The 27,757-nt window shown below is 44.6% G+C and overlaps 2 protein-coding genes across 5 annotated transcripts in view; one reads left to right on the plus strand and one right to left on the minus strand.

Moving 5' to 3' along the window:
* LOC139768413 (uncharacterized) overlaps positions 1-27,757 on the plus strand; it is a 370,378-nt gene that overhangs the window by 248,378 nt on the left and 94,243 nt on the right. The window contains exon 4 of the mRNA XM_071698567.1: positions 10,739-10,957. Coding sequence (XP_071554668.1) covers positions 10,739-10,957 — 219 coding nt within the window. The remainder of the gene's footprint in view (positions 1-10,738; positions 10,958-27,757) is intronic.
* The window catches only part of LOC139768408 (synaptogenesis protein syg-1), a 268,779-nt gene that overhangs the window by 174,041 nt on the left and 66,981 nt on the right, over positions 1-27,757 (minus strand). The gene's annotated exons all lie outside the window — the stretch shown is intronic.

The raw sequence follows: 27,757 nt of genomic DNA on the forward strand, positions 1-27,757 counted from the left end.
ACGCGTGTGCGGCAACAATTTGCACGAGGAAAACAATTTTCACACGATCTTCATACGATTAAAGTGGGACATTAATCCCTAAAGACTTATCGCGATCAAAACAAACGAATGGAAATGCACTTGCGCAAAAAATGTGTGTAATTTCTGCAATGCTCTTTACAAATTAAAGTGTTAAAGTACCCGTCAGAATGCGCATGCATTCCTATAAGTGCTTTATTTATTATTCTGAGAAAAACACGTCAATCTTTCAACTCGTAATTCAAGTGGAAATAGCTGAGCCATTTAAACTTCGAGATTAATTAAACGTCTCAGTAAAATAGAAGTGAATATTGTAAATGTAATTCTATTTTCACAATTTGCTTCATTTCATATCATATTATTTATACTGTCATTAGAGTGTCTTCTAGGATATATTGATTTTCAGGTAAATTTTAAATAAAGTTCATCTTGTAATTTTAGATGGATAAATGACAGATGCAAATTATACAAGTCGTACTATTATAGCAAATAAAATCGAGCGAACGTGGAACATTCATAAAAAGTACTACTGATACGCGATTTGATTACGATTGACATAAGTCGATCAGTGAATTATGTATTAGATTTAAAATTATTGAGTGTGCTAAAAAAAAATCTTCTGTATTCTGATTTTGTTCGGTCGAAAATTAAACCGCATCGCGGTTACGGTGACGTAAGTTTAACGTTCGCGCGCGGCTTTGCCGATCCACGACGTTTAGCGTAAATGCGAAAGGCCGCACGATTCGACTTATTCAAAATGGCCCTTTAAACACGCTTATTTCCGCACTATATCCTCGACGCTCGTACCGAGAGGAGGCAAGGAGCCATCGCGGCTGCGTGGCACGTGCGAGACGTAATATCCCGTCCCGCGCCGGGCATACGAATCGTTCTCGCTATTACGGAAGGAAGCAAGGAGTCTTGATCCTCGCGAGGCCCTTTGGCACGTGCGTAACCGAAGGAACGGAACCGTGACGTACGACGAAAGCCGAGAGGAAGGAAGGTGCGAGCGGAGACGTCCGCGCACCTTCGGAATTCAGGCCGCGCCGCTCGTTTATGAAATATTCGATATATTCCGAAGGCCGAGTGAAATTTCTGACGGAACACAGTATCCTCTCGAAGAATCCTCCGGCGCGCTTATCGACTCGGTGTCGGAAAATATGTCCGTCACGAGAGGATGTAACGTCCGAGGTTTAAAAGGCGGCTTTAGAGAGCTCTCGTTAAACCCGGGTGTATCTCTCGCAAACGGAGATTTGCATTATAATCGATCTTTAACCTGGCGTAAAATGTTACAGCATCCCGTAATAATGGATTTATCTAGCTATTTCTTGCGCGTAGAGTACACTATGAATTATTCAGATTGCTATAGACTATCGCAAAGTTCTTGTAGGTCTTATGCTCCTGGAGAATAAGAAAGTGGCGGAATAAAAGAGGAAGGATCGTGATAGTACAACGAAAGAAGGAGACTGAGAAAATCGCGTTGCTGAGGATCTAAAAGAGACCTTGTTTGTTCCGCAGGGTAGATTGAATCGTCGCGCGCGGAACTTCTGAAAGCGACGACGACGCTACACCGCCGTGCTCTTCCCCCATCGGCTTAATGGTAAAGACACCTCTCTCTCGTGGCGCGGTATATGCACTAAGGTGGTAAATATTTATCAAGATTAGTCTCGGGGAGAGGGAGCGCGGCTTTTTGTATTCGTCTCCAAGTCCGTCTTCCTCGCTTTGGCACCTTTCAGACTCTAACAAACACAAACTGCTTCAACCCTCGACTTCGACTCCGCAGCTCACCATTCTCCCTCGACATCCTATATATCGTGCCTCACTATTTTACCCCTCTATTTTTACTTCCCTCCTGCGTTCGCGGGTAGATCATTTACAACGTCGGTTGCGGGAAGTTGAAGCAGAAGGCGAAAACTTTAACTTCAGACAGACTCCTATCCGCCCTGCTTTTCATCCGACGCAGGGACTACAAACGTAGATCGTCGTAAAAATCTCCGCACAGAGAGAAAGAGAAACGACGGCGATCTGTGGGCTACATTGAGAAGCAGGACTTTCCCCGCGACAACAAGAATAACGTGTTGCGAGAGAGGCAACAAGGGATTTATTCCAGATAAATAAACAGCAGCGAGAACAAAGATTTCAAAGTGGTGAAGTAAGATTTAACTTCACTTCCTCTCTTTCTTCACGCTCAAATGATGGAACAGAGGTAACAGCCTGATGCGATCTATTCGCTAGAACGTTAAAAATACATTTTTCAGTTATTGTCTTGTATATCTAAATTGTCGCTGGTTATCCAAGAACTAGCTGTTTACACCGCGCGTTCCGCGGACGTCACGTCGCTGGCAGTTCGTCCGTACAGTACCGTTGTAATAACCGCGATACGTTTCGCGGGAACGCAAGGTTTTAGCGGTCAAATACGCGACTTCACCGGCGGTCGGCGAGACTTGACGAATAGCCTGGCTCGACCGCGCGGGTAATCCACTCGCCGGAAGATCCGAGATCTCATCCATTTTAAGCAACTTCGTCCTACTTCCACCTAGACCGGCGTATGACCTTTCCAACCGGTTCGAGTCCTCCGCCTACGGATAGATATCTCATGGAATATATCCGCCGTTCCTCGTTCGTTCACCCTCCCACGAACTCCCGCATAGCTGGCTCATCCCTCATCCCCTCGTGGCCGTTAGGTTCTGGGAATCCTGCGAGATCCCGACCGGCCTCTGTATCGACCTTTGTCTCGTGGTTGGCAACCGCACGGACGACAGCCACATAGAATTCGGGGCAAACCATGTGACACGAAGAGAATCGCTAAGGACATATCCAATCTAAGGGAGTAAGATTAACAGTGATTACTGACTTCGGTCAATAAGTACATAGTGTTTCTTTTTTGTTATATAATACGATCCTTCTCTCCTCGTGGAAATAAAAAAATATGTATATAATATTATTCATTTAATGGATATAAACATATATATATATATATATATATATATATATATATATATATATATGAAAAGATATATATTATAATTGAACTTTAGTAATTATAGAAATGTATATACATTGACTGTTTTATTTTATTTACGGGATGCCATACAGATGAATCAAGAGATCTTCGTATGTGAAGAATAATTGAATTAAACCATTTACAAATGTGAAATATCGTAAAGTCAGATGGATTGTGGCTAATAATAAGATAGATATATAATGGAGTAGGTGATTGATGAATGAAAGGGTATAATTTTATCATTTCAGAGATAAAACGCAATTTATCGTTCCATCATCCAAACCAGGATGATCGTATCTGATATCATGCCCGATGTCAATCTCATATTTCGCATTTTATAAATATCCCTTTCATGTCAAATGTGGAATTATCGTGACGCGAATAAAGCGTCATCGTGCCATCTTACCGGAAATGCGAAGTCCAACGTATGAAGGCCGAAATATTTGAATGATAAGAGTAGGTTTAACGTTAAGTGGACTCTTTGTCAACCCCACCTACTGCTAATATTCAATTTAAATTCTGCCCACGATACACGTAAAACCGGCGAGTCTGCGTTTCGCGTTGCACTCTCGCAGGTAGGTCTCGACCTAAATTATATCGGAGGACCTCACGTTTAATTTAAAAAAAACGAAGAAAAATAAGGACTTTAATTCCTGCCGCTGCCTAAGCAGAAGAAACGGGAGAGAGTCAGAGATAGTGAAAGAGAGGCGAGATATCATAAGAGATCGTGAAAAAGCTTTCGATTATTACTGGAGAGAATAAAAAAAAAGATTTTTAATGAGGCTCTGCAAAGATTACAGAATGTGGGGTACTTATTGGTCGATTATTCCCGACCAGATCGTTATCCCTCGGGGGTACATTATAAATGTACGTGCAGCAATGTAATAAAGTAAATCGAATATCCGCCGGAGAATCGACACCGAGACATGCAAGATGCATTTCGCTTATACGAGGAATATTGCATTATGCGGAACGTACCGCGTTACAGCATTTTTCGGTCGAGTGGAATTCAGGAAGGGAGAAGATGAATTTATGCGATCGATAGAAGTATCTCGACCGCGCTCTACTTCGGATTCAGGCTGTGCTTCTCAGCCGCCTTATGATTTTATTGAATCGGATAATACGTCGTATCACATTCGAGGCGATGTGTCAATGAATATTTCCCGCATGAATACCATCGGCAACAGATTAATAAAATTATGTAGATACGATCGCGCGGTAATATAGATAAAAGTCGGATATCAAAATTGTGCGCGGATGTACATCCGCGCGTGTTTGGTTCGGAAAAAAGGACTCCTAATTGCAACGCCATAACAATACTCGTTGAGAAAGAATCACGTTTATGTATATAAATAATTTCTAGTGCGCGTTATACACGTTGGCAAAGAAGCATGTTACGTTTTATGGTATAATGTTGCTTTCGCGTGCGAAACCCCGCAAGGTATAGATATCGAGTGCGAGCTCGCGTGGTGTGAAACGAGAGATAAATCGCCTGAAGCAGCGAAAATGGTCAAAAATGGAAAAAGAGCGTTAGGCAGCCGTGCGAATAGAATATCTACGAGAAAGTCCATAAAATTCTGAGGTTTATAATTCAGACTATGATGAGAATGATTTATTCCGCGTTTGGATCCGTTGATCTCGAACGATGTTGTTTTACATTAGTTTTGACATGTTTTCGATATTAATACACCTGCAAGTTATCTTGCTTTGTTGAATTGCCATTAAATATTACCAGCAGCGCATCCGCGAGATAAATTTACGAAAATACATATATTTCGACGAGATGGGGGGGGGGGAGGAGGAAGGGTAGTAGCTGTAGCAAATAATAATTGGTTACGGTAATGCCGGCGTAAATTGATAAATTGAAGTAATTTCGATGGCAGCTAGCGAGAGAGCCACGTTACTCTGCGCCACAGCTACACCAGCCAACGGTATACGAAATGCATCTAATTGGTGATCCCGAAGGCGCGAGCAAGCTCGTAAAGTTAGAACAGGAGCAGGACGTTATTCGCAAAGTCGTGCTCGCTGTTCTTGGCAGATAGCCTAATTTATCATTGTTACTGTCTCGTCTTGTTCCTACAATGAGTCGCGTGTGAGAACGCGCTCGAGCATTTTCTTTCCCCCTGTTCTCTCGATCCATTACCTCCACTCGGCGGTTTGAAGCCCATCAAAAAGATATCAAGAAAATTTACGATTATTAACATGACCATAAACACAATCGTCACAGCAACTAATAGTAAATGTTGAATAAATGTCCAATGAAAGTATTCGCTCCTTTCGAATATTATATCCTTGTGTCTATTTCGCAAAATTCTTCTTTTCTTCATTTTCTATTTTGCAACTTTTGTATGCAGAATAACATAGAATAAGTTCCAGAAAATTGCTGCTGTACTTGTCGAGTAAATATTACATTTTTACACACTGCAATAAGTAAACTTTTATAATTTTAATTTAATTGCGCACTCATAAAATGTAATTTAAATGCCTGTGCTGTGGTTCGTATATTGCTTCGTGTAATTTTCGATAATTCTATCTCGGAGTACTGCTCTTCCTCCCCTATCTCCCTTTCTTTCTCTGTCTCTCATTTTCTGTCAGTACTTTCCGCAGTTCTCGCGCTGTACTGCTCATGATCTAATTTTCCTGCCTGCATTTACACGCCTGATCGTGCATTTCTCGTCTCTAGCTGTTAATTCGCTTTAGTTACACGAATGATTCGTTAAAACGAGCGTAATCCCCTGCGTGCGTTCGTGCAACAGGCATACCAAAGCTTCGGAATGTTCGGCCGCGGTTCTAATTCACGTCTCTAATCTAGTTTTTTCTATCTGAACTTGGAAGATTGGTTAAACGGAGTACTTGTATTGGTTGATGCAGGCTGCATGCTACAGATGCAATCTGCAGATTTAACTAGTCCAAAAAAGTAAAGCAATGGTGTGCTATTAATAGATCGTACAACGCGAACTTCTTTTGCCAATGACATTTACGTTTTAATGCGAAATATAAGAGCGCCCCGCTATCCTTATTGTTATTGTCGTCGTCACCGGAGCCGAAAAGAATTGCGCGAGTCTGCGATTCTGGCGTTAAACGTCCGGAAGGAATCGGCCGTCCTTCTCGTCCGCCCGGTCTCTTTTTCACCGCAGAGTTGAATAAAAGAGGAGCGACGGGGCGCGGGGAGTGAGGTAGGTGCGCGAAGAATGCAGAAACGGGACGGCTCTTATCGAGCTTCCTTCTGTTTTTACCTCCCGCGGATTTTTGTATCTTTATTTTAAATTGCTGCCGGGGCACGCCGGCGAAACTGGCGCAGCCGCTCCGTGTAACTCTCGTCTCTCGCGGAGGGGGTGAACGGAAGAAAGCCCGGGGGAGATGGCGAGGGGCCGGCGAGAGAGAAGCGTCCGGTTGTGTTGCCCCGGAACGGACCGGGCGGTGTACCGGTGGACGTGAGAAAGGAGAAACGGTAAGAAAACGAGAAAGAACAAAAACCCGCCGGCGAGAGAGAGAAAGCGGACTGGAGAACGGCTCTCTCTCTCAGAAAGAATGAAGTTTTTAGTTCGTCCCGAGGGAATCGCGAGGTAATAACCTTCTTCCGCGAGACGGTTATGTTCCATAAAAAAAGAGGAAAAAAATAAAAAGAAAGAGAAAGTTGCACCCTATCGTTTCTTTACTTCCGAAATAGGTGCGCGCGATTAGCTCTCCCGTTCGATATCTACTTCATGAAATTTTTCTTAGCCACATATTTGTCTCCAACCCCCCCTCCGCTTTTATCTCTTTTGTCTTAAATGTCATTCTCGCATACGGGGTTCAGCGTACGTACGGAACGATTGAATGCATTCTGTCACGCGATCTTTCCCTCTCCTGTCTCGCGGTTCTCGCCAATAATAGAAAACCCGACGATCTTTTCTCCGCGAGCGGCAAAGCGATATGCCGGTATTGTTCGAAAGAACGTTCCATTGTGCGGAAGTCTTTCCGTGGCATGAACTATAAATCGAGAGAAAAACGCCGCTTGTTTGATCGCGGGTGAAAGATAAATGGCACATATACATCTTCGTTCATTAATCGACAGTTTAAAAGCGCAGTAATAAATATGGTGCAATTTGGCGCGTCTCGTCGGTATACCGTTGGATCGGCCGCGGCGACGCGGAGGAAAACAGCCACTGTCAGAGAAAAGAACGAAGTGGCATCTCAAACGCTACTACTTAATACCGAAGAGACGAGTAATGCCTCTCGATACCTTGTTTCGATGCCGATAATACTCGGCTCGGGGTATTACTGGCGGCGGTACGACAAAGAGACCATCACGGCTCGTACAATGGACGCGCTAAGTGACGATGACGGGTAGGCGCATCCCGTCGGGATGGCATGGAAGCGAGCAACGGAACGCCGGTATTGATACCGGTATTTCTCGCGTAGCTCAAGCTCGACCGACAGAATTCAGAGATTCCATTTGGCATTCTCCAGAGACAACGGGCCGGCTGTATGTACGCGAACGCTCTGAGCCATTTCTCTGTCCCCCTCCTTCCCCCTTCTCTCTCTCTCTCTCTCTCTCTCTCTCTCTCTCTCTCTCTCTCTCTCTCTCTCTCTCTCTCTCTCTCTCTCTCTCTCTCTCTCTCTCTCTCTCTCTCTCTCTCTCTCTCTCTCTCCCTCTAATAGCCGCGAGCACACGCGCACAACACCCACACTATTACACCTGGCCTATCCGTCCCGTCGAATGTGCACTTATGTGTGTACGAGCGCATGTTCCACGAGTGTCCCCGTCTCTCTAATGGCAGTTCTAGTCTGTCGTTGCGGAGCCTGTGCATAGATATACGCGGTCGGCACGTTATAACCGTGCGCGACAATGGCCGGCAGGTTCCTACATATCGGATGATCCGACGACGATGATATGCCGATTGGCTGATGCCGTTCGACAGTCGGCAACGGCTTCCTTAGCGTTGTCACAGAACTATGGAGCTCCGTTCGGTGTCTTCCGCTCGTCCGTCCGCAAAACGGAGCTTCTATGCCCCCTGTACGCATCCTATATGCTTCTATGTATGACGCCTTGTATCTCTGGCGCCACTCCGGAGGCCAGAACTCGCGCGTATGCCCTCCAGTCAGAAACAACGGTCCGGGCATATTACCACCATTAATCATACCTCCATATTGAGTGGAACACGGGTGAGAGTCTGAGAGAGATACCCGGAGGGAAAGCGAGAGAGTGGACGAGTAAGTACCAATCTACTCGCACCCTCTCGACAAGCTCCCAGGTCAGGTTATCTCATTAATTATTCTAACGCTTCTTTCCCCTTTCCTTCATTACCGGATATTACAGGACGTCATCGTGTTTTTACACGAGAGCGGAAAATGATGACGGACATTATTGCAAAGGCGGTGTGATGATGTCGGTGCAATATTACGGTTGTACTACGTGCTCATCGGGACCGACGGCGAATCCTCACTCTCGTTGAGCTCTGGCGAAATAAAAACAGAGAATGCAGTGCGACAGTGTGTACGTTTGAATTTCATCCGGAAAAATATTGACAGGCTTGCATCGTATCGATGTATATGTACGTACGATTGCGAATCAATAAGATAACTTTTGGTGCAGCAATCTGGATTGTTGATTTTACAATTTACTTTCGGTGAACGATCTATCGTCAATTTTATATAGAAATTTCAAACACCACACGCGCTAATGGATACGCGAGCATGTTGTATGTAAAAATAAAGAATACAAATAATATTACATTTATTAATTCAGCGTGTTATCAATATAATTATCAAAATTGTTTTTTTATCTTTCTACTTCCAACAAATCGACATAATGAGATTTACAGAGATAATTATAGATAAATAGTTAACCATGAATACTTTGAATCATTTCAAATATATCATAAAAATTTCAAAATGTTTCAAATATTCGAAACCAAAACATTTTTTTAAGTCTTAAGAAAGTCTTGAATATTTCAAAAATATATTTTTTATTTTACAACACTTTACGTTACTGTCTCAATCTATTTTCTATGTCATGTATACACATAGGTAATAATTTTAAAAACTTTAAATGTTTTAGATTTGCGAACGTTTCTAAGGAACGATTTTCTAGGCATTCGAAACTTTCAAGAACTTCGATTTCAAATCTTATTTTAAGCAACTTGAATTTTTATGTGTTATTAACTTTTATGTTAAAATTATAATATTCAAATACATTACAAGGTAGCCCAATTTAACTAATATGTGTAATTATGTACGCGTGAAATTTATATTCCGCATCCATTTGTCCTTTATGACGATGTTCGTCAACGATATATTCGGGTCGACCTACGATTCTTTGGACACGAGAACCGGTCACGTACGGCTCGACCTGGCAAGATGCCGAAATTATGAAATCAGCAGTACGTGCAGGGGATTTCCGGATATGGCGGAGATGAGGATAGCGAGCTGGATGAGGTACGAGCACGAGAGAAAGAGAGAGAGAGAGAGGAGCGCGCAAAGGGGTTGAGGGCTGGCGGTGCGGACCGAGAGAGGGAAAGCAGTGACAGAGAGGTAGACCTGAGGTACGGGGGAAAGACGTATTAACCGGGCTCCCGAGAGTGCCGTAACCCCTCCTACACGTCACCGCGTTGCGAAGTGCGCGTATATACACTATATACACAGAGCGAGCGTTATGGTGTCTCCGGGGCAGACCGCGTCTTATCAAGAAATATGGAACAACCGCGCGGAAATTGGAACGACCGCAGTCGAGCCGCCGCGCCGCGCGCCGCCGCCGAGCCGCTCGAGAGCTGCGTAATTATTTCTATTCAATTACGACATTGGCTCCTCCGGAGCGTCGTTGGCGCAAATTGGATGAGACGCAGTTTTCGTCGCGACTCGATGATTATTATTTAACGCCCGGTTTCTTTATTTCCATCTGATCGTCAGATAAAATTGTCTAAAAGGTGTCCTGTCCCTTTTCTACCGCTTTTTAAATCTCAATACCGAAGGAACTATAGACCAGTAAATTCTCTTCTTTTCTTCTTGAAAGAAAGGTACGTAATGAAATGAATCGCTGACTGTGTGGATCGTAATCCAACGCGAAAGATACATTCGAGGCCACGTTGCAAATGTAAATAAAAGAGTTGGATGGACACGGAGAAACTCCGAGGATAATTAACGGAAACCACATCCATCGCTGCAGGCGTAGAGAAAGGCGTGTTATCCTCGGTAGAGTATCAGCTCCTCCTATCTCTCTCTCTCTTTCTCTTCTCCGTCTTCTGCTACAGATAATTAAAGGTCTTGTGGCGTGATGTTTCTTCGATGGTAACTCCATCGCGGCCGGAACTTGGTCTTTGATCGAGCAAGACCTCCGCGATGTCGTAGCGAGAGCAGCGCGGTTTTTCGGTGGGGCAACACCCTATCGATCTCTTTGTTCCGGAAACGGGAGGACGGGAATGGAAAGGATTGCATCGCGCCGCGTTCCACGAGTGTATCTCGTCCTGTTCTACATTCAGAGCGGACAACTTTCGTTGGTGGCCTCTTCAGAAAATGAAATCGAGCGCTCTCCTCGCGCCAGGATTGTTCCGTCCGGATTGGACGAACGCCGACGCCCCGAAATGTTTGTCGCAATCATCATTTGTCTTCGTGGCCACCGATACAAGCGTCGCTCTGTCCGTACATCCTCGTCCTCTTCCTTTCTCCCTCTCCTCTTTCTCCTCACAGATCGTGTTCTTCCTCTTCTGATCTCACTGTTTTGTCTCTTGGTTTTTCTAGCTCGATTTCCTACTTGTCTGGCACGAGCCTCGTTCCGTTCCTTCTGCCTTTCGGCGAACGTGCGCTGAATTGTCCGGTTGTGCTCGACCGTACGAGAAGACGAAGGAAATCTTGGACCAAATCGGGAGTCCGCGAGGACAAACGGAGAAGAGCACGAGGACTCGGAAAGTACGTGCCTCGAAGCGTACGCTCCGGAAGCAAGAAACAAACAAGAGCGAGGTAAGGAACTAGTTTTAAGAATTGGCTCGGTCACGTAATGCATCGATCCCCTTTGCCTGTTCTCTCCTCTCGGAATGAGTGCGTTTTCTCACATATCCTTCGCGAAAATTAGAAACACGCCGGAATTTACGTGAATTTCCATACTTTGTAGGATCCCACGTTTCTTTAAACTTTAATTCTAAGAGTACCAGGGTTTTTTAGTAACAGCACATCTATTAACAGATTTTTTCATAAATATTATAAAACAAAACAGATATGTTACTTAATCTGTTATGATTAAAACCCCCAAGCATTTTTCACTCGAACGTTATTTGCCTGCGTGTATACTTGGAATTTCGACGAGTTAAAAAGTACATATTATCGAATTAATCCATCAATCTTAAAATGCATGCCGGGAACAACTCGGTGAAAAAGAATGCAACGACTGCCGCGAAATAGACAGCGATTTTCCACGTCCGACGTGGAAATGGGAGGAAGAGAAGAACCGGACGCAGATTCAACAGATAGACGAGGAACGAATCGTGAATAGCGGGCAATCCAAACCACTCTGGGGAAAAATAGTTGGACTGCAAAAGAAAAAGACAAGGAGTGAAAGAGAAAGAAAAAGAGAGACACACCGACTTTTCTCATGGGAGATAACGTATTTATGGACTGCCAGTGCCGGCGGTGGCACGATTGTGATTATTACAAGCAGTCTCGGTGCTCGACAAAATTCGAGACTTCAAACAAATTATTGCGCTTATTTACATGTTTGCGGAGCACTCATATAATTACGTGTTTAATGCACTGAAAAATTGTTTATATTAATATCCGTTATGTTAATTTGCGATCTTCATGCTTATCTTCCTGAAATAATCTCGATTAATAATCCTAATTGTCCGCATAGTCCGACACGAAAGGCGGAGAAACGAATTATGTGTATATTATACATGTCGCTATCATATAAATTGCTCTACGCGTGCTTATTACTTCGTAACTAGTGAAATGGTGCTATAACAGTGAATGATATACTCGTAAAGAGTATAATGCGAGGTAGGAAAGTGGAGCCCATTAGATTATATCTTCGTCGGGATCAATACGCCGGCTTATAAGCCGGCTTTCGACAAAGAATAATATTCCGCGATTCCTTAGTTTGATCGAACCTCCACTGTTACATCGTGCTTGCCTACACGCATACACACGCGCGCATTATTTACGTCGTCAAGTTATGCTTATGTCGTTGCTACCTCTCACCTCGCGCGACAACTTTGTCTCGTAGAGAAACTTATCGATCTTAAGAGCTCTTAGCGCCGCATTACATAACACTGCACCGCGAATTAATTATATACATAATTATGCGACATAATAATTATTGTAATTTACGGTAATGGTAATTATTAATCACGATGATAAAATAGCGAATAAATAATTATCTTCGTTTACGATGCAGAAGTTTCGAGAATTTTTACGGTATACGAAAGAATTAAACTGATTTCTGATTCCGATGACGTTCGCGAAATGCAAAAGTTTCACGATGTCGATTCGTGCGGTCGGGAATATAGAACGCCGTCGTAAATCGCAAAATCGTCGCAAAAGAGGGGATGATACGATCCGACGCGTCGAAGCGAGAAGTGGCGTTTATCGGAGATGTTTCAGCGTAGTGCCAAATCGAGAGAGCGTGCGCGAACAAACACGAACGAACGAATTTACTTCGATGACCGTATATGAGATCGAATTTACATCGACGAACATCTACATTTCTTTTATCAGTATTTCAAAGAAAAAGCGCTCGTCGCGTTCGTCCATAAATGTTCGTTCGTGACCGTTCGTCTTTGCTCGCTTGGTCTGGATCCACCATTACGCGCTCGATGACAATCGATTCGCGGTGTTATGCATTACGTTATCTTTCCGCAATAACAATTTCCATGGTGGCCGCCTCTTTCCACAGACGCGCTAAGTTTGATTGCTAGCGTCGCTGCAGTTACGGCATTAAAGCGGAGAGAGGTACACGGTATACGATCGTGGGACGTACCATAGTGATGGATGCTTATCTCATCGCACGCTGCTGGACGCGAGACCGCCGTTTGTCCGGTCCCACGGCTAGTAATCGATTGATTCCTTTGTTACTTCGCAAGGCCAGCGACCGAGCAGGGGAACGTACGTTGGCATGATAAATAAGCGAAAGCGGCTTCTTCCCTCGCAAATGTCGACACATCGACATTATATTCACGACGACTTTCGCGCTAATCCGCGAAAGTCATCGTGAATCGGGGCAAGGAGAAACCGTTTAAACCGTTAAACCGTTAAACCGTGCAATTAATTGGCCTCATCAAGATTATTTTATTGTGATACACATCGCATACATTATACAGGACGATTTTACCAGATACGATACAAAGTGCGGCACGTATTAACTTTTGCGTGTTTAAAACCGGAAGTACATTCAATGTTCAATGCGATGTTTATAAACGAGCGAGCCGCGTTTTATCTAATGAATCGTTCACCGCCACTGAAAGGGCTTTATGCGACGTATTATATTTTCGCGCTTGAAGTACAGCGGTATTAGCAAATGGACGTGCAAACATAATTAGCCGAATGAATTGGTTGAATAGCTTCGATGTAATAACTGCATATAAATATCACACGGTTTTAGTAACCTATATTTAGTAACAATATATTTTTCTCGGATAATTCTATCTAATGTGTGACGCATTGAACAAACCGTTCGCTGAATACGTCGTGAAATCGTCATGAAAGGCATAGACGCATAAATCAAGAAAATTATTTTCTTCTTATGCAGAATCAAATGAAAAGGGAAAGCGAGAAATGGAAAGAAAAGAATTTGAAACGAAACGGATCAATGCACCGTTAGGAAACCGATTGTCCTTTCTTCCCCCCCCCTTTCCCTCCCCTCGAGACCAGTTTCCTACCTTCGCTAAAATCGACGAGATCTCCACGGATAGCTGGACGCCTGTAAGAACGATGTCAACCGATACAACTCAGGATTGGATGGACGAGAGATGATATTGTACGGCGCCGTTCTCTTCATCGTCGTTGCGTCGTCTCGGGTCCTCGGCAAATAAGATCTCGGGGAAAAAAAAAGAATGTGATATTGGATAGCCCGGCTACAGATACCTAAGCAACGCGAAGACGCGCCCCTGTCCGCGTCCTCTGTATATACCTGCCTACGAACGGGTAGCTCTGTATTACGCGACGAGCATAAGGACTCTGCCAGGATCGTTGACATCCCCCGTCACTGGCACGTAACGCGCCACGGCGCGATAAAACGGACCCTGCAATATGAATCTCGTCGAGACTCGGTTGTCTCCGCGCGGCGCGCGGACAAAAAATTCAAACGTGATATACAGTTTAGAAATCCCCGAGCTATTTTGAGGACGATCTCGGCGCGCTGTTGCGTTATGAGGAGATGAATCCGGCCATCGCAAGGAGGAAATCGAGACAATCACGAGGGTCGGGTGAAAGAAGGATCCACTTCACTTGAAGTATACACACATACACATACCCGTATCGCTGTCCTTCCATTAGATACGGTTTACCGAAGAATATACGGAATAGTAAAGTACGTACGTATGTCGAGGGTTATCATAGTTTCCGCAATGGCGATAAATGTGTGAAGGAAGGATATGCGGAGGAAGGAAGAGCAAGAAAGGAAGCAAGAAAGGAAGCAAGGAAGGAAGGAAGGAAGGGAAGAGGAAAAGATGTAACATAACTAGACCATTGCTTTAGATTTCGAAATACTGTTCGCAGCAGCAACGAGTAGCTGGCTCGTTGTTTTCTTCTCCACCATCTCTCATGTCCTACTCCTGCAAGTTGCAAGCCGGCTCCGGCTTCCTTCGCGAACTTTCACCTCTTTCTCTCTAGCTCTCTGTCTACCATCCCCTTGTCACTCTCTCCCTCTCTTTCTCTTTCCCTCTCCCCTTTTCAGCACTCCTTCTTTTTACTGTTCAGCCATGTTTCTGCCGTGCAGAAAATTTAAGACCCTGTGCATTATCGTGTAATTTAGGATACGCGAAGGGGCTAAAGCGAGGCAGACGAGGACGGATAAATTATTTTATTTGTCGAGTACGGTGTCTTTGTTATATACCGGGAGGGCATATAAATCGTAAGGACTTATTACGATACGGTGACCCGCTCTGAGAGGTCAGAAGCGTTTCTCAAGGAGCTACATCGTAGATTACCTGCTCGAGACGGATAACGGGCAGGGCAGAGGGATGCCGGCGAAATGACCAGCATCGAGGCTATCGAGAGGCATTATGGATATTATCGAACCCGTGCTGTAATCCCACGAAAGCCGAAGGATCCAATATGCGAACGCTTCATGGCGCGCTCGCGCAACGATTTCATATTACGCTCCATTGTTGAGTGCTACGCTAAAGTTCACGCACGTTCCGATCAAAAACGTTCCGTTAACACGTGGCATTACTCGCAGCGCAAGAGTAATGTCGCGCGCATAATTGAACGTGTGAAACAAAATGAAATCTGGGGAAAATCCATTCCCGATTTGCGAATCGGCGAACTTTACCCCCAGCGGCATAAAGGACACGCGAAAATGGAAATTTCTGTTGAGGGAGAATCGATTTCGAATAATGTAAAGAATTCGTCATCGAGATATCGTGTTTCCATCGGTTTTGTTGGAATAACCGCAGTACCGTGAGAATTTCAATGGCGCGTTACTTCGTGTTCGCAGTAACGTGGGCTTTGTGACGCGCGCGCCCGATGGCAAATAATTTCGCAACATCTCGAAGCGAGCCAGCGAGTTCGCGAGTGACCGCAACGTGAAACGCTAAACTGTAAACCAAAACGCTCTATCCCGCGGTAACTCGTTCCCGATAACTGTAACATACGCATCCCCTCACTCCTCGTTTACACGCGAATGCAAGTGTAGGAATGCACTCGCCTCTCCCTTTTCTCTATTAAATATTATTTAACTGCCATTGATACTAAACACCGAGTATTTCAATTACTTTAAATCAATGTTGTATATGTTGCTAGCATATACATTAGTAGATATGCTAATTTTAATTTCAACTGTCTAAGATTTTCTAAAGGCATCAACAATCCTAGAAAAAAATAATAAAAAATCAAATAATAATTAATAAAAAATAATTAGTTTCACCTCCCTCTTTCTCTTTTTCTTTCTCTCACTATCTGTGTTTTTTGCGTTATATACTAGAAGACCGTCCAGATATTGCCTAGACATACTACCTAGAGTCCTAGAATATCTAGTCAAGGTATGATTCCCAGATTTTGCACGTGCAAGCATGAGCAATACGTCCGGCCGGACACATCCCATAATCTACCGTATAATACGGTCGACTTTATCAGAAGCATAAACCACAGTGCGGTATCAGGGCCGAACGCAACCTAGAGTTGCCTGATGTCTACCGATCCTACCAGCCGCGTCCCTTTTTGCTGCGAGAGCGAAGCGGAATCGTCTTATCGCCGGCTGCAACGATAGCCCTGTCATCGGGTTACGTGTGGTCTCAGGGTACGCGAACGATCGCGTGTCTCGTGCGATAAATGAGGTCCGCGGCGACGCGTCCTTGAGCTTAATCGTCTCTCGAGCCGCGTGTCGTCGGAGCATACTAATTTTCTAGCGGCCAAACCGCCGCGCCGCACCGCGCGGAAGTACGGAGGCAGCACGCTCGTGTCCGACGGAATTTATTTGATGGATGAAGAATAAAATACAACTTCTCTCAACCCTCAAAGATTATAACAAGAAGGCCAAACAGGCAGTCAACGCCGTCTGTGGTTTACTGTCGCCTGACTACAAGTGCAATAACAATTTCCCAGGTAATGACACGCCACGAAAATAACACGCTAGTGTCTGCAGGAGGAAGATTTTGTTTACCGAGCAAACACAATCTACGTGAAGTGCGTAAAAAATAATACCGTAAATAGAAGAGGAGAGGGAGAAGGAGAGAGAAAGAACTAATTAATTAGAACTAATTAAAATATCGTGCAAGCTAGTTCGTTATATCGCCTGCGGGCAAGTTGTGATATGAAACAAAAGTGCCACGCTCATGTTCAGCAAAAGAAGGATCCATCAAACAAACATTAATGAAATTTACGTAGAACACGCAAACTATGTATTTGTATTTTCGTGAGAAAATTCCGACAAGAATATATATCTAATAAATGTTGACGTCGCCAACACGATCGTTAATGTCGTCTCACGTCGAAGTATAGTAAGTGAACGAGTTACAAGATACGTAAGTAAGACAAACGCGTTTGGTGAAACAAGAAGAAATGCTGTATTTATATAACCCACATAAAATTGCAGGCTCATGAAAAGTATGGTGGCGTGGACGTCCCGAGCAGGTTGACGTACACGTTGCACGACGCGACGCACGGCAAAATCGCATCACGTAGATAGATTAACGCCGAATTGGCTAAACGAGCTTCGAAGCGACTCGGCACTACCGGCAATAAAGTCTCACCGCGTCGACATTTTTATTTGCCTATGTTGTTGCACGGCCGGCCGTTTCATGCGCGTTTGCATTTTAACTTTCACCCGTACCTTCGCGGACACTACGTGCCGGCTAAAACACGATTGTAGTGATCGTGCCCGCTCTGCGAGAAGAACGGTCATTATTCTTTGAAAGCATCGCAAATTCGCGCCCGCGCGCCCGAAAGGGAAAGAGAAAGCACTCATTACATATGAACCACACTGCGTCGCTTATTTGTAAATTAAATTGTAATTGTGTTGAATATTTTGTCTCCACGAGTTCACCCCTAAATAAAATAATTTAACGCGAAGGTTCAAGTCGCGGAACATATGCTAACATATTTGCAGCTGGATCATCAGAAACCAAATAATTGTGACGATTCCACTAAATGCAACAAAATAATGTAAAGTATCAAAATATGCGACACTTTTGGTATGATTAAATTTATGAGCAATGTAATGATACTGAGCAAATTTTATTTTTATCTAGATATTACTGCAGGCGTATGTAACTGGAAAAATATATGAGAGAAAGAGTTAATTGAGCTAAGCTCTTACAATTAGTGAATGTTCAAAAAGAGGAGCGATTGTCAGCGACGGTAGGTCGCGACGTGTTGTGTGACAGCTTCTAACGAAAATATCTCCCCCAGCTACCGCTGGCGGTTTAATGGATAAAACGAGCCGTCCGGAACGGTCGGCCGAATCGCGTGAAATCCTGTCACAGATCAATCCGGGTAAAATCTGATTGCAATTAAGAGACGGGCAACACAGGCCGACGATAGGTGCACGTGCCTTTTGATTAAACGCACGCGGCGGGCGTGCGAATTGGAACGGGCGCGAGGCACGATTTTCTGTTCCTATCAATTCGGGAATCGTGAAAGTTACCTCATCTCCATCGGCGGTATTGCGGCAGTTTGATAGAACGCTGCACGATCCGCACGATTGAATCTTTCTCCACGCTCGACGAAGATAGACCGAGATATCATTATTAATTCTCTGTCGCGAATCAAACTTATGCCGTGTTAAGAAAATAGAAAAGAAGATCAGCTTAAGCGATTTTGGAAATCTTCCAGTACGAAATTTGCTTCTTGAACTAATATTTGTAATTGAAATTTAATTAATCATCTTGCAACCAACTTTGACATTATTCATTTTGATATCTTTAGAGCGAACATTTCTATAAAAATTCTTACCAATTTTCTGTTAAAGAGAATTATATACACACCGGTTTTAAATTCTTCCTGATCAAAAAGCAAGGTAAATAGCCTCACGTCGCGTCAGCCGCACACTTGTTCTACTTAAACGGGCAAAATGAACGTGCGCCGGCTCTTGGGCCCAGGTATTATTAATATCGTATCATATTGCCGTCTAGTCAACGGTCGGACGGGCGTATGACGGCAAAAGCGATTGCCGCGTCTATTGTAAACAAGGCTCGCAGTAACGAAAGCACGGCACTTTAGTCAGTCCCGCAGAAATGCGGTTAAATGAATGTCGCGAACACCGCTCCGCCGCCGCCGTCACACGTGTATACAGCGGTTAGGTATAACATTGACGCTATTTCTTCCATGCATAATCCACTTTAGCGCGTATACGAGACAAAAGCGCCTGACATAGAGTACACCGAGGAGTACACGTAGAGTAACATAGCAGTCGTCTACATATCTGCCGCGCACCGGCCGACGACGAAAATGTTTGTGAAAAAGTGCGACGCGCGGTCATTTGGGATCGATTTGTACGAACGAATGGCGTCGGCCTGGCAGGTTTTACGTTGCACTATTATCGGGCGCGGCGGAAAGAAGAACAGATAAACGCTTAATTGGTCACCGCGGCGTTATACCAGTATATCACGATTAATAACAGCGGGTATTTTCCTGCATGATACAGAAATACAATATGAATCGTTTCTGATCGGATATCGCGCATTTTACTTAATTGTTCGTTAATATTTCTATTTTTAACGTTCAATTTAACACGCAAACTTTTTTTTATTATATAATAGTTTTATATTGCTAAGGCTAATTAAAACATATAAAAATTATTTTATTCTCTTTCTCTCTGTTTCTTTATAACTTATAATTGTTTTTAATATGCGTTTATCATGAAAAAAAATAGCATCGTAAGTATTGGTAGAACGTATAACGATTAAATAGGTTCTTTATCATCCATCTAAAGTACCAGATTATAGCAACGCCGGCTCGATAAAGCCGGAAGATGAATCGGATTAGAGTTAAAACTTCACGCCCCGCGGAAAGTACAGCGCTTGGTCATAAGAGTAACTGCTTCCTGGCGACCAGGTGGATTAGTGGAGTAAGCCCAAGCGAGTGGAAGTGAATCAATAAGAAAGTTTTTAATTTAAAGTCCAATTTCTCCCGCAATTCCATTCACCCGCCGTATACCAGAAAAGGCTGACTTAAAGATTAACTTATGCTCGTTGACAAAAAAAGAGCCTGGCTAAATTCCCATTGGCAATTTCTTTTCGCAATCTCACACTCGCCTCTCATTATTTGGTTGAGAGATCGGATAATATGAAAGTTTGTCGGGATAGCGATCAGGCGGCAGCTTGCGGCTGGCTTTACATTTGCCGTTACTATTCCATTCCATTTTTCGCGATTGTCTCTCCCTCTTTGTTCTTTCTTCGCTCTCGATTTCTCTCTCTCTCTTTCTCTCTTCCCTCTTCGTCTCTATCGCGCCGATCTTTAGTTCCAGTTATTGTCTTCTCTGCATTTTTAACGTCTTTTCTTCTTTTTTCCAATGACCGCAGAGATGCGCCAGGAGATTATTACCACCGTAGAGCGCCGCACCTCGTTCCATTATTCGAAGTGTTATTCCGGTATAATTTATCGATAAAAACACCGCTAATCGAGCAGTAACTGCGATTTGAAATTCTAAACGGTACATTGCGAAAGCGAGAGAATTGCCGTATTTTTCTATTGGCTCAAGTTTGTTAAGGTAATCTTTCATATATTTGTTCATTATTTCTATTTATATGTTTCGCATTTATCTGTTTTATCACCATGTTTGTTTGTCAGTAGATATAAGAAAATTTTAATTGCCATTTTACCACCATTAATGTTAAGAAGCTAATTATAAATAAATTGCGCAAAGCTTCATGTATGCAAAAAAAGAATGGACGTTCCGATCGTTACGTACCCCGCAAGAAATTCACGTTACGGCAAATATGCGAGCCGGCTATCCGATTCTTCGGCGGTTTCGATTTTGCGAAATCTTCCTCTTTGCTCTCCGCAGCGCGCTCGAGGCCGCTGAGTTCTTTTCGGTGCGAGATTAAAGATTCCTGACCCCAATCCCTCAGCAAAGGATTATCCTAGAGATATTACCGTCATCGTCTACTTTTTCTCTTTCACTAGCTTTCATACCGTTTTATCCGCGAGCGGAAGGTGCCCTATTCCCCTCACGTTCGATTCGTGTTTTCGATATTTTTAGTCTCCCTTTCTCACATCATCCGCCGGCTGTCATATACGATGCGGCATCATATATGCAATCACTGACCAGCGACGTTATGAAGAATAGGGGAATTCAGCATGAAAATTGTATACTACAATAGTACCCGAAATATTTTCAGGTCGGAAAGAGAGGAACATGACGGAAAGAGAAGACGAGCGAGAGGGAGAAAGGAGAGAGACGGAGAGCAAAATATAAAAACATTTTGCAGCGATATATGTATGCGCCGGTTATTTTGCAGTCCGTGGTGATGGTGAGTCTTTACAAGCAAGTTCCCGATTTGCATAATCTTTGTCTTTACACCGCCTGTCTACATTTACATTCTCTCTTTTATTTTCATCTATAAATCCTTGTATCTATTGCAATTCTAACACGTAATATAAAAGCAGGCAAACAATGCGGATGCTTTTGCATGTCGAGAAAAGAAGTAAAGCCGATAAACAACCGCATTTAATGACGCTGGAGTAATGAGATTATCGACAGGTGTATCAAAAATAACGCACCTCCGGATATTGCATACATTGATATGCCGCGGAATAAGCAAGTTTTTTTCAGAGCTGCCTCGGCAATAGCGTTAAATCCTATTTCCACGGCAATCAATTTCGGCCGAAAGAAAATGTACTACCGCGAGACAGAAAATTTCTTTTGCGGTGAGCGACATTTAAATTTCTTTATCATTAAAATTTCTAAATAATATCAGTCAGCCCTCCAGCCACTCGGTTATATTCGCGACTTTATCGTGACATCGCGCCTCAGGCTTCATACCGTAAACGTAATTGTAAAGATGCTCGACAAGTCACGCGAATTGCCAATCCCGCTTCTTTTTGATCTATGATCCCGAGTTTGATATGGGAAACTTAGAAGACGTAAAAAATGAACGAACGTCAATTTTCATTAATCAGCGTTATTCTTGGTATTCGTTAATATTAATTAAGCAATATCACTCAATTTGACGAAATTGCAATTACGAATAAATTAAGTAGCAAATAAAATGATTACAATGGAAAAGTTCAACGTTGTAATTTCGCACGGCAAGCACGTAGAAGATAAGATAAAGTGCACGATGACCAGCAGTAAATAACGTGCGGCTTAATTGGCATTAATTAATGTTTTGTCGCGTGCGACGGAATGCAACATCCATTAACCAATGTCAAAAGTAAATTCAGGTTGAGGCCTGACGGGTATCGATTAAGGGCCGATAAGACAGTTTCATATTACGTAAAGTTCATGTAATGGATGATTAATGAAACGAAGTGCACGGCTACCGTGGGAGTGGCACTAGCGAATCTTTCCAAAAATCGGGATCGCGTGTCGGTCGGCCATACTGATATTAATAACCAGGCAATCTATGGCAATTATTCGTTGCGCACGTGTGGATCTAACAAAGTTTTAATTTCCTTAGTCAGCAAAATAACTAATTACCTCGTAGGATTACGATACGATCACCGTTTGCAACTCTAAAAAAAAACAGATCCCGTAATGCTCGTGACAATTATACGAGTTGCGACGCGAAGCCTCTGTTTCGATGTAACAATGAGTTTATCGCAGCGCGATGTTGACGAATGCTCGAACGTTCATTTTCTTTGACACGCCCGCGTGAGATATTTCCTGGCGGTAGCGCGTTACTCGTCGGCAGCGACACCGGCATAATTGGCGACTTGTATTACAGCAACGTTACAGCACACGATTCCCCGTATCCGCCCTTCCCGGCCCGGTAGACACGGTATGTCGACAATTCCGACGTCTGCGCAGGAACGCCGAAATGGCCCATTCGCAGCTCTGCGTATTTAGGTCATGTTGACACAAGATTCTCAGATATTAGGATCGTCGGCTCCCTGGGTACCATCTCAGTGAAGTGGAAGCTCTTTGCTTAGGTCTGATCAAGAAACAACGATTTTTAATGAGTGGTTTCTTCTCGTATACGTGCGACGTAATTACTCGATAATTGCTACGTAAAAGCGTAAAAATGCAACTTTCGTTCTTGTCAAAAATTCCAGATAATGCTATCTCATTAATCTATCGCACTTGTACTTTCGCGCTGATTCATCAGTATCAACGATCTTGTGCTGTTTAATTATTCTCACGATATATCGTAACTTTAGCCGAGCGTTCGATCTCGCTTCGGCCGATTAAAAGGCCGCGATGAAAAACAGATTAGAACGCAAACGGGAAACAGATTGCCCGCGGGCACGATTGTGATTGCTTTCCGCAGAACGGACGACAGATGTTATCTATATCTATTCGTCGCAAACACGAGTCCGGACACGTAACGCGATCGCGCGAGCTGTCCTCAAAACCGAGTTGTAGAAACTCTCTCACGTAGCCGTGGCGGTTTAGAGCGGTAGTTGGTTTTAGGGATCAGAGAGAGAAAGAGAGAGAGAGAGAGAGTCCACGGTGCGGTATCTGGGATATAGTGTAACGGGCTCATCCGCGCGCGAGCTCCCACTTCCGGTAAGTTTGACCAATCGCCGCGGCTGGCTTCGGCCGCGCCGCAATTTCCGACCGCAGGCAAGGCGAGGAAAACGCCTTTCCCGGAGTTTCCTCTCCCTTGCGGGTTCGCCGGTTAATGCAGGTGCGCCGAGATACGGCGAGATAGTACGGACGACGGTGTAGGGCGTAGGTAGGTGTATCTTGGTGGAAGAAGTACGTGCGCCGCCAGAAAGGTAGCTCCGGGGCACAGCTGCGAGCGGCTACGACCACCACCACCCCGATCCCCGATCTCGAAGGTGCCATGCCACCGCTACCGCCACCGCCCTCGCCTAGTCTAAATTACGGGGCTGGGTGGTAAGTGGCGGAAAGTGTAACGCCGGCTCAAAGCTTAAAGTAAACTTTAGTTTTCATGGCCGCGCATTTGTCTGACGCATAATTCGGAGTTCATTCCGCGCGAAATCCCGCCCGTATTTCCGCGCGCGGGATCCACGTTCCCGTCTCTCGCCCACCGAGCTCTTCGTCGATTACTTAATTTCTTTGCTTGTTACTTCGGCGTTAGTCCTGTCCCAGTATTTGCGTGCCATTGTTCGCTCAAGCGTCCCCACTTGGCTTATCATTCGCTCGGCTTACCGTAGCCGGTCAACTGTGCGAGAACGCGATTAATGCCTCAATTCCCAATGCAATATGCAGATAATCGAAACTTACGTAAGCGTGGATACTCCGTTGAGTCTCCGGGCATCACGGTCGACCGCGTACGTAGACGTTATCATGCACGATAGGACAATGCGCCTAAATGACCTTCGCATAGTGGATGGCTTCGCAAGGGAACGTAATAAGACGGGCTGACCAATGTGGATTTCAAGCACGTGCGCGCGGATCGCAATAAATCTTTTATTATTTTATCGTTATAGCGAATGTTGGAAAGTGTGTCGCGCGATTGTGTAGCCCGCGAGTGTTTCGCGTTGCGTCCCATGTTTATCCTTCTCACGGTTCGGTCGGACATACGTCGCGATACATTTCACATTCTCGGGCGGAGGGGTCGAAATGAGAAAAGTTTTTGCAGCGTAATAGCGACGGCCAGATCTAAAGCTTCCTTTTTCTTGCGCCCCCACCGGCTCTTGATCCGGGAGCCGCTGGCGGGATTAACGCTCCGAAATGGCGCGATATAGCGCGAGAAATAATAAAAGGTATAAAAAGAGCCGTGCCGGGGGGCGCGGCTCGAAGAGCAGCGACGAGAAGGAGGATGAAACGAATGGGGCTTGAAACTCTTTTAACGACGCTTCGTAACATCCGGCCAGATACATGACGAAATTCTCGTTTCATATCGGCGCCCTCGTTTCATGTCGCAATCTCCTATCGGGAAATGTGCGACAACTTGCAGAATGGTAAAAACTTTAGAAACCGCTAATCGCAAGTATTAAGTCCCCCTAAAAAATTTCTAACATAAGATGTGATTACTCGGATCACATTTTTGCTAACTATTCTATTCTTTTTTATCTGTGAGTGAAAGTGAGAGCGCATTTAAGCGTAATATTAATTAAACTATCATTTAATCAACACTTTACTTCTCTATAAAATTTGTATTTTTCAAAGCATCATGAGTCATGTGGAATCCAAATAATTAAAAATCGAGAAACGCCCGCAAGCAATGCTGCCGTCAAAAGCCGAACTTCGCTCGGAAACGGACCCCATTCTGACAAAACTGGCGATCGATATCTCGCGGATCGTCTAATTAATTCGTTCGCGGTGCTCTATCCTAACGTGACTCGCGCACAGAGTAGACGTCTCGTCCGCTTACATTGATCCCGGCTGCACAAAAATAAAGAGTCGCAGAGCAGATGAGAGAGGGAAGATAAGGTAGGTCGTGAGGTAACTACCCGTATACTATATATTCTCGGAACATTTACCATCAGGATTTCCCCAGGTGGCTGCTGTCACGTGCCACTAGGACACGTGCCAGGCGTACGTCCGAAGGGGCTAAGAGCCTCCTCGCGCCTCCCGTTTCCCTCATCCGCTTCAATCTCTCGTTCCTTTTTTTTCTCCCCATCCGCATTGTCCTTTTCCTTTTCTCTCTCGCTGAGCGCTCTCTGCAAGGCAGAGATCCCGCAGGAGAAAAATGGCGGAGACAGAAGGATGTGCGAGCCGCGCGCGCCGGTAGGGCTGTTCGCGGGGGAGGAAGGGCTCGAGTCACTTTGCGCACTTTACACCCCGTGTCCACGCTCATCTCGCGTCCACTCTTCGTATCGCGAGCGGCGCGTTACGCTTCCTCTGTTCTCTGACTTGGAGCCGGACGCTCGTAACGTCGGATTAACGAGTAAACCGAGATTAGCAGCCAAATCCCTGAAAATTTATGCGCCACTCGAGTCGCCGGCGTTTTCTTTAACTCATAAATCAACCGCGCGCGCGCCTTGCCGTAATCTCGTATATAAAACGTCGGATGTCGATATCCCCGATTGCCGTTCAGATTAAACGGCGCGATGCTAAATGCATTTAAAAAAACCGCAAACGGCGCTATTGCCGGAGAATGCGAAAACATCGGATTTCGCGGAAGCACAGACGGCGACGCCGAGTATCGCGAAAAGGTAACATTGATATGCGAATATGTATTCGAGCCGCGAGTAGGAAATTCATAAACTTCACGCATGATGGAAGTCCGATAATTCTATTCGCATTGATTCGTATCGACAATCAACGTAAATTTAGATGCGCGCACGATTAAATGAATGCAAGAAAAGGCAGGGAGGGAAAAAAGAAGTCTCGGAATCGACTATCGGATACGAACCAGATGTGAAATTTCTACAATATCCCGCAGCGCTACGTTTCACCCGCGTCCCCCCTGTGCGGAGTGATTTTAATTAATTCTATCTTTGCTCTCGCCCGGCCAATATTTAGTTAGCAAAATCAAAAGGAACAAATATATCAAAATATTCCATGTCCACCGGAATAAAAGAGATTGCCAATAAACTGACAGGGTTCGTTGATAATGAACGCGTGCGCGCATTTGCTCTGTGAACATATTATGTAATGTATATTTCTTCATCTAGTCTATTTAGAAGGAAATCCCGTGCACATAAACCCGTGGACCCCGCCGATACATTGGGCGATGGTTGCGCGAGACGCGCATCTCGCGTCAGGAAGAATCGTGAAAAGGAGAATCTGCGAAACGCCAGGCAGCCGTCTGTCCGGTGAATTTACGGGCGGCGTCGAGTTGAGAGCGCGCACTCGAGGCGAGGTCCGCCAGAAAAATGGCAGGTAAATGGAACGGGGGAGGAGGGCGAAAGATTGTTCACGGCGGATAGAAAAAGTGACCCGTCTCCCCGGCGCCGACAACCATCTACGTCTCCCTTTCGCGCGCGCGCGAGCGAGCAACCCCTTTCTTCCAATCCTCCTTTGTCACATTCGCCGGTGAGTATTCATATCCCTTCCGTCGCGTCGCCGCGATACCCGGATTGAAGAATCGGGACACTTTTCAAGCTGCTACGAGCAATGTAATCTCCCGTCTTCCCTTCGCGAACTAGTACGCACGGTCGGAAACTACCATTTTTTTTTCGCCGGCACGCATATGTACGCGTGATGTGGGATATTTCCGACGTATGCAACGGACAGTAGAACGTATGTCCAGGAAATACTATTAATTCTTTCGAAATGTTATAGTCGCGATTCGGTGGAGAGAGATTCAACGATATACATGTGAGATGAAATTGCACAAATGAAACGCAAGTGTCGTAACTATGTTTACGAGAAGGAACGAAAACGGACGCGAAAACGGACGGCGAAACGCGACGCCTTTCTTTCAGTGCGTCTCTTTCGATTTTCCGCGCTCTCCTGCTCCATCTGTTTCCTGCGTGTTCGTCCCGTGTATCCATATTGCTCCCACGCTGAGAGTACTTCGTTTCATGCTTCTCAAACTCACGGAACCCCAAGCGAAAGCTGTCAGATTAAAAGTGGATATTCGAGCGCACTCTCGTCGACGCAGAGACTGCATCTGCATGCGCGACCCCCTCACCTTTGGTTCTTTGCACTCATTCTTTCTAGTCCAAGAGGTTCAAATGAGCAAAAGCATCGGTTGTCAGGATGAGTGTTACGTCAGGCAACTATACTATCATTACTGTCAAGATCCATTCGTTGAAATAAAGAGCTTTTGTGCGTCTCTCCGCGTGTTCTTGACTTGTACAGAATTATTTATCCCGTAAGAAATATACAGAGAAGGAGATATACATAACTTAAAGATAACTCTCGCTTGAGAGCGAACCCGTTGGAATTTCCGCTAATTTTATGCGATAAACGAACATTGTTTTACGAGAAATGACTGTTTCAAGATGGATAATAGTAATGAATAAGTTTTCTCTCCACATAGCGGCCTATTAGATATTTTATATCAACTCATTCCAATAGTTCTCATAGTTCTATTAAACTATGTACCGTTGCGCGCTAGCTTTGCCCGTTCCCGTGATCTACCGCGC

Source organism: Temnothorax nylanderi, unplaced genomic scaffold (genome assembly GCF_030848795.1).
Source record: "Temnothorax nylanderi isolate EJ_2023f unplaced genomic scaffold, tnyl_v1.0 TNYL_tig0016_pilon, whole genome shotgun sequence".
NCBI lineage: Eukaryota > Metazoa > Arthropoda > Insecta > Hymenoptera > Formicidae > Temnothorax > Temnothorax nylanderi.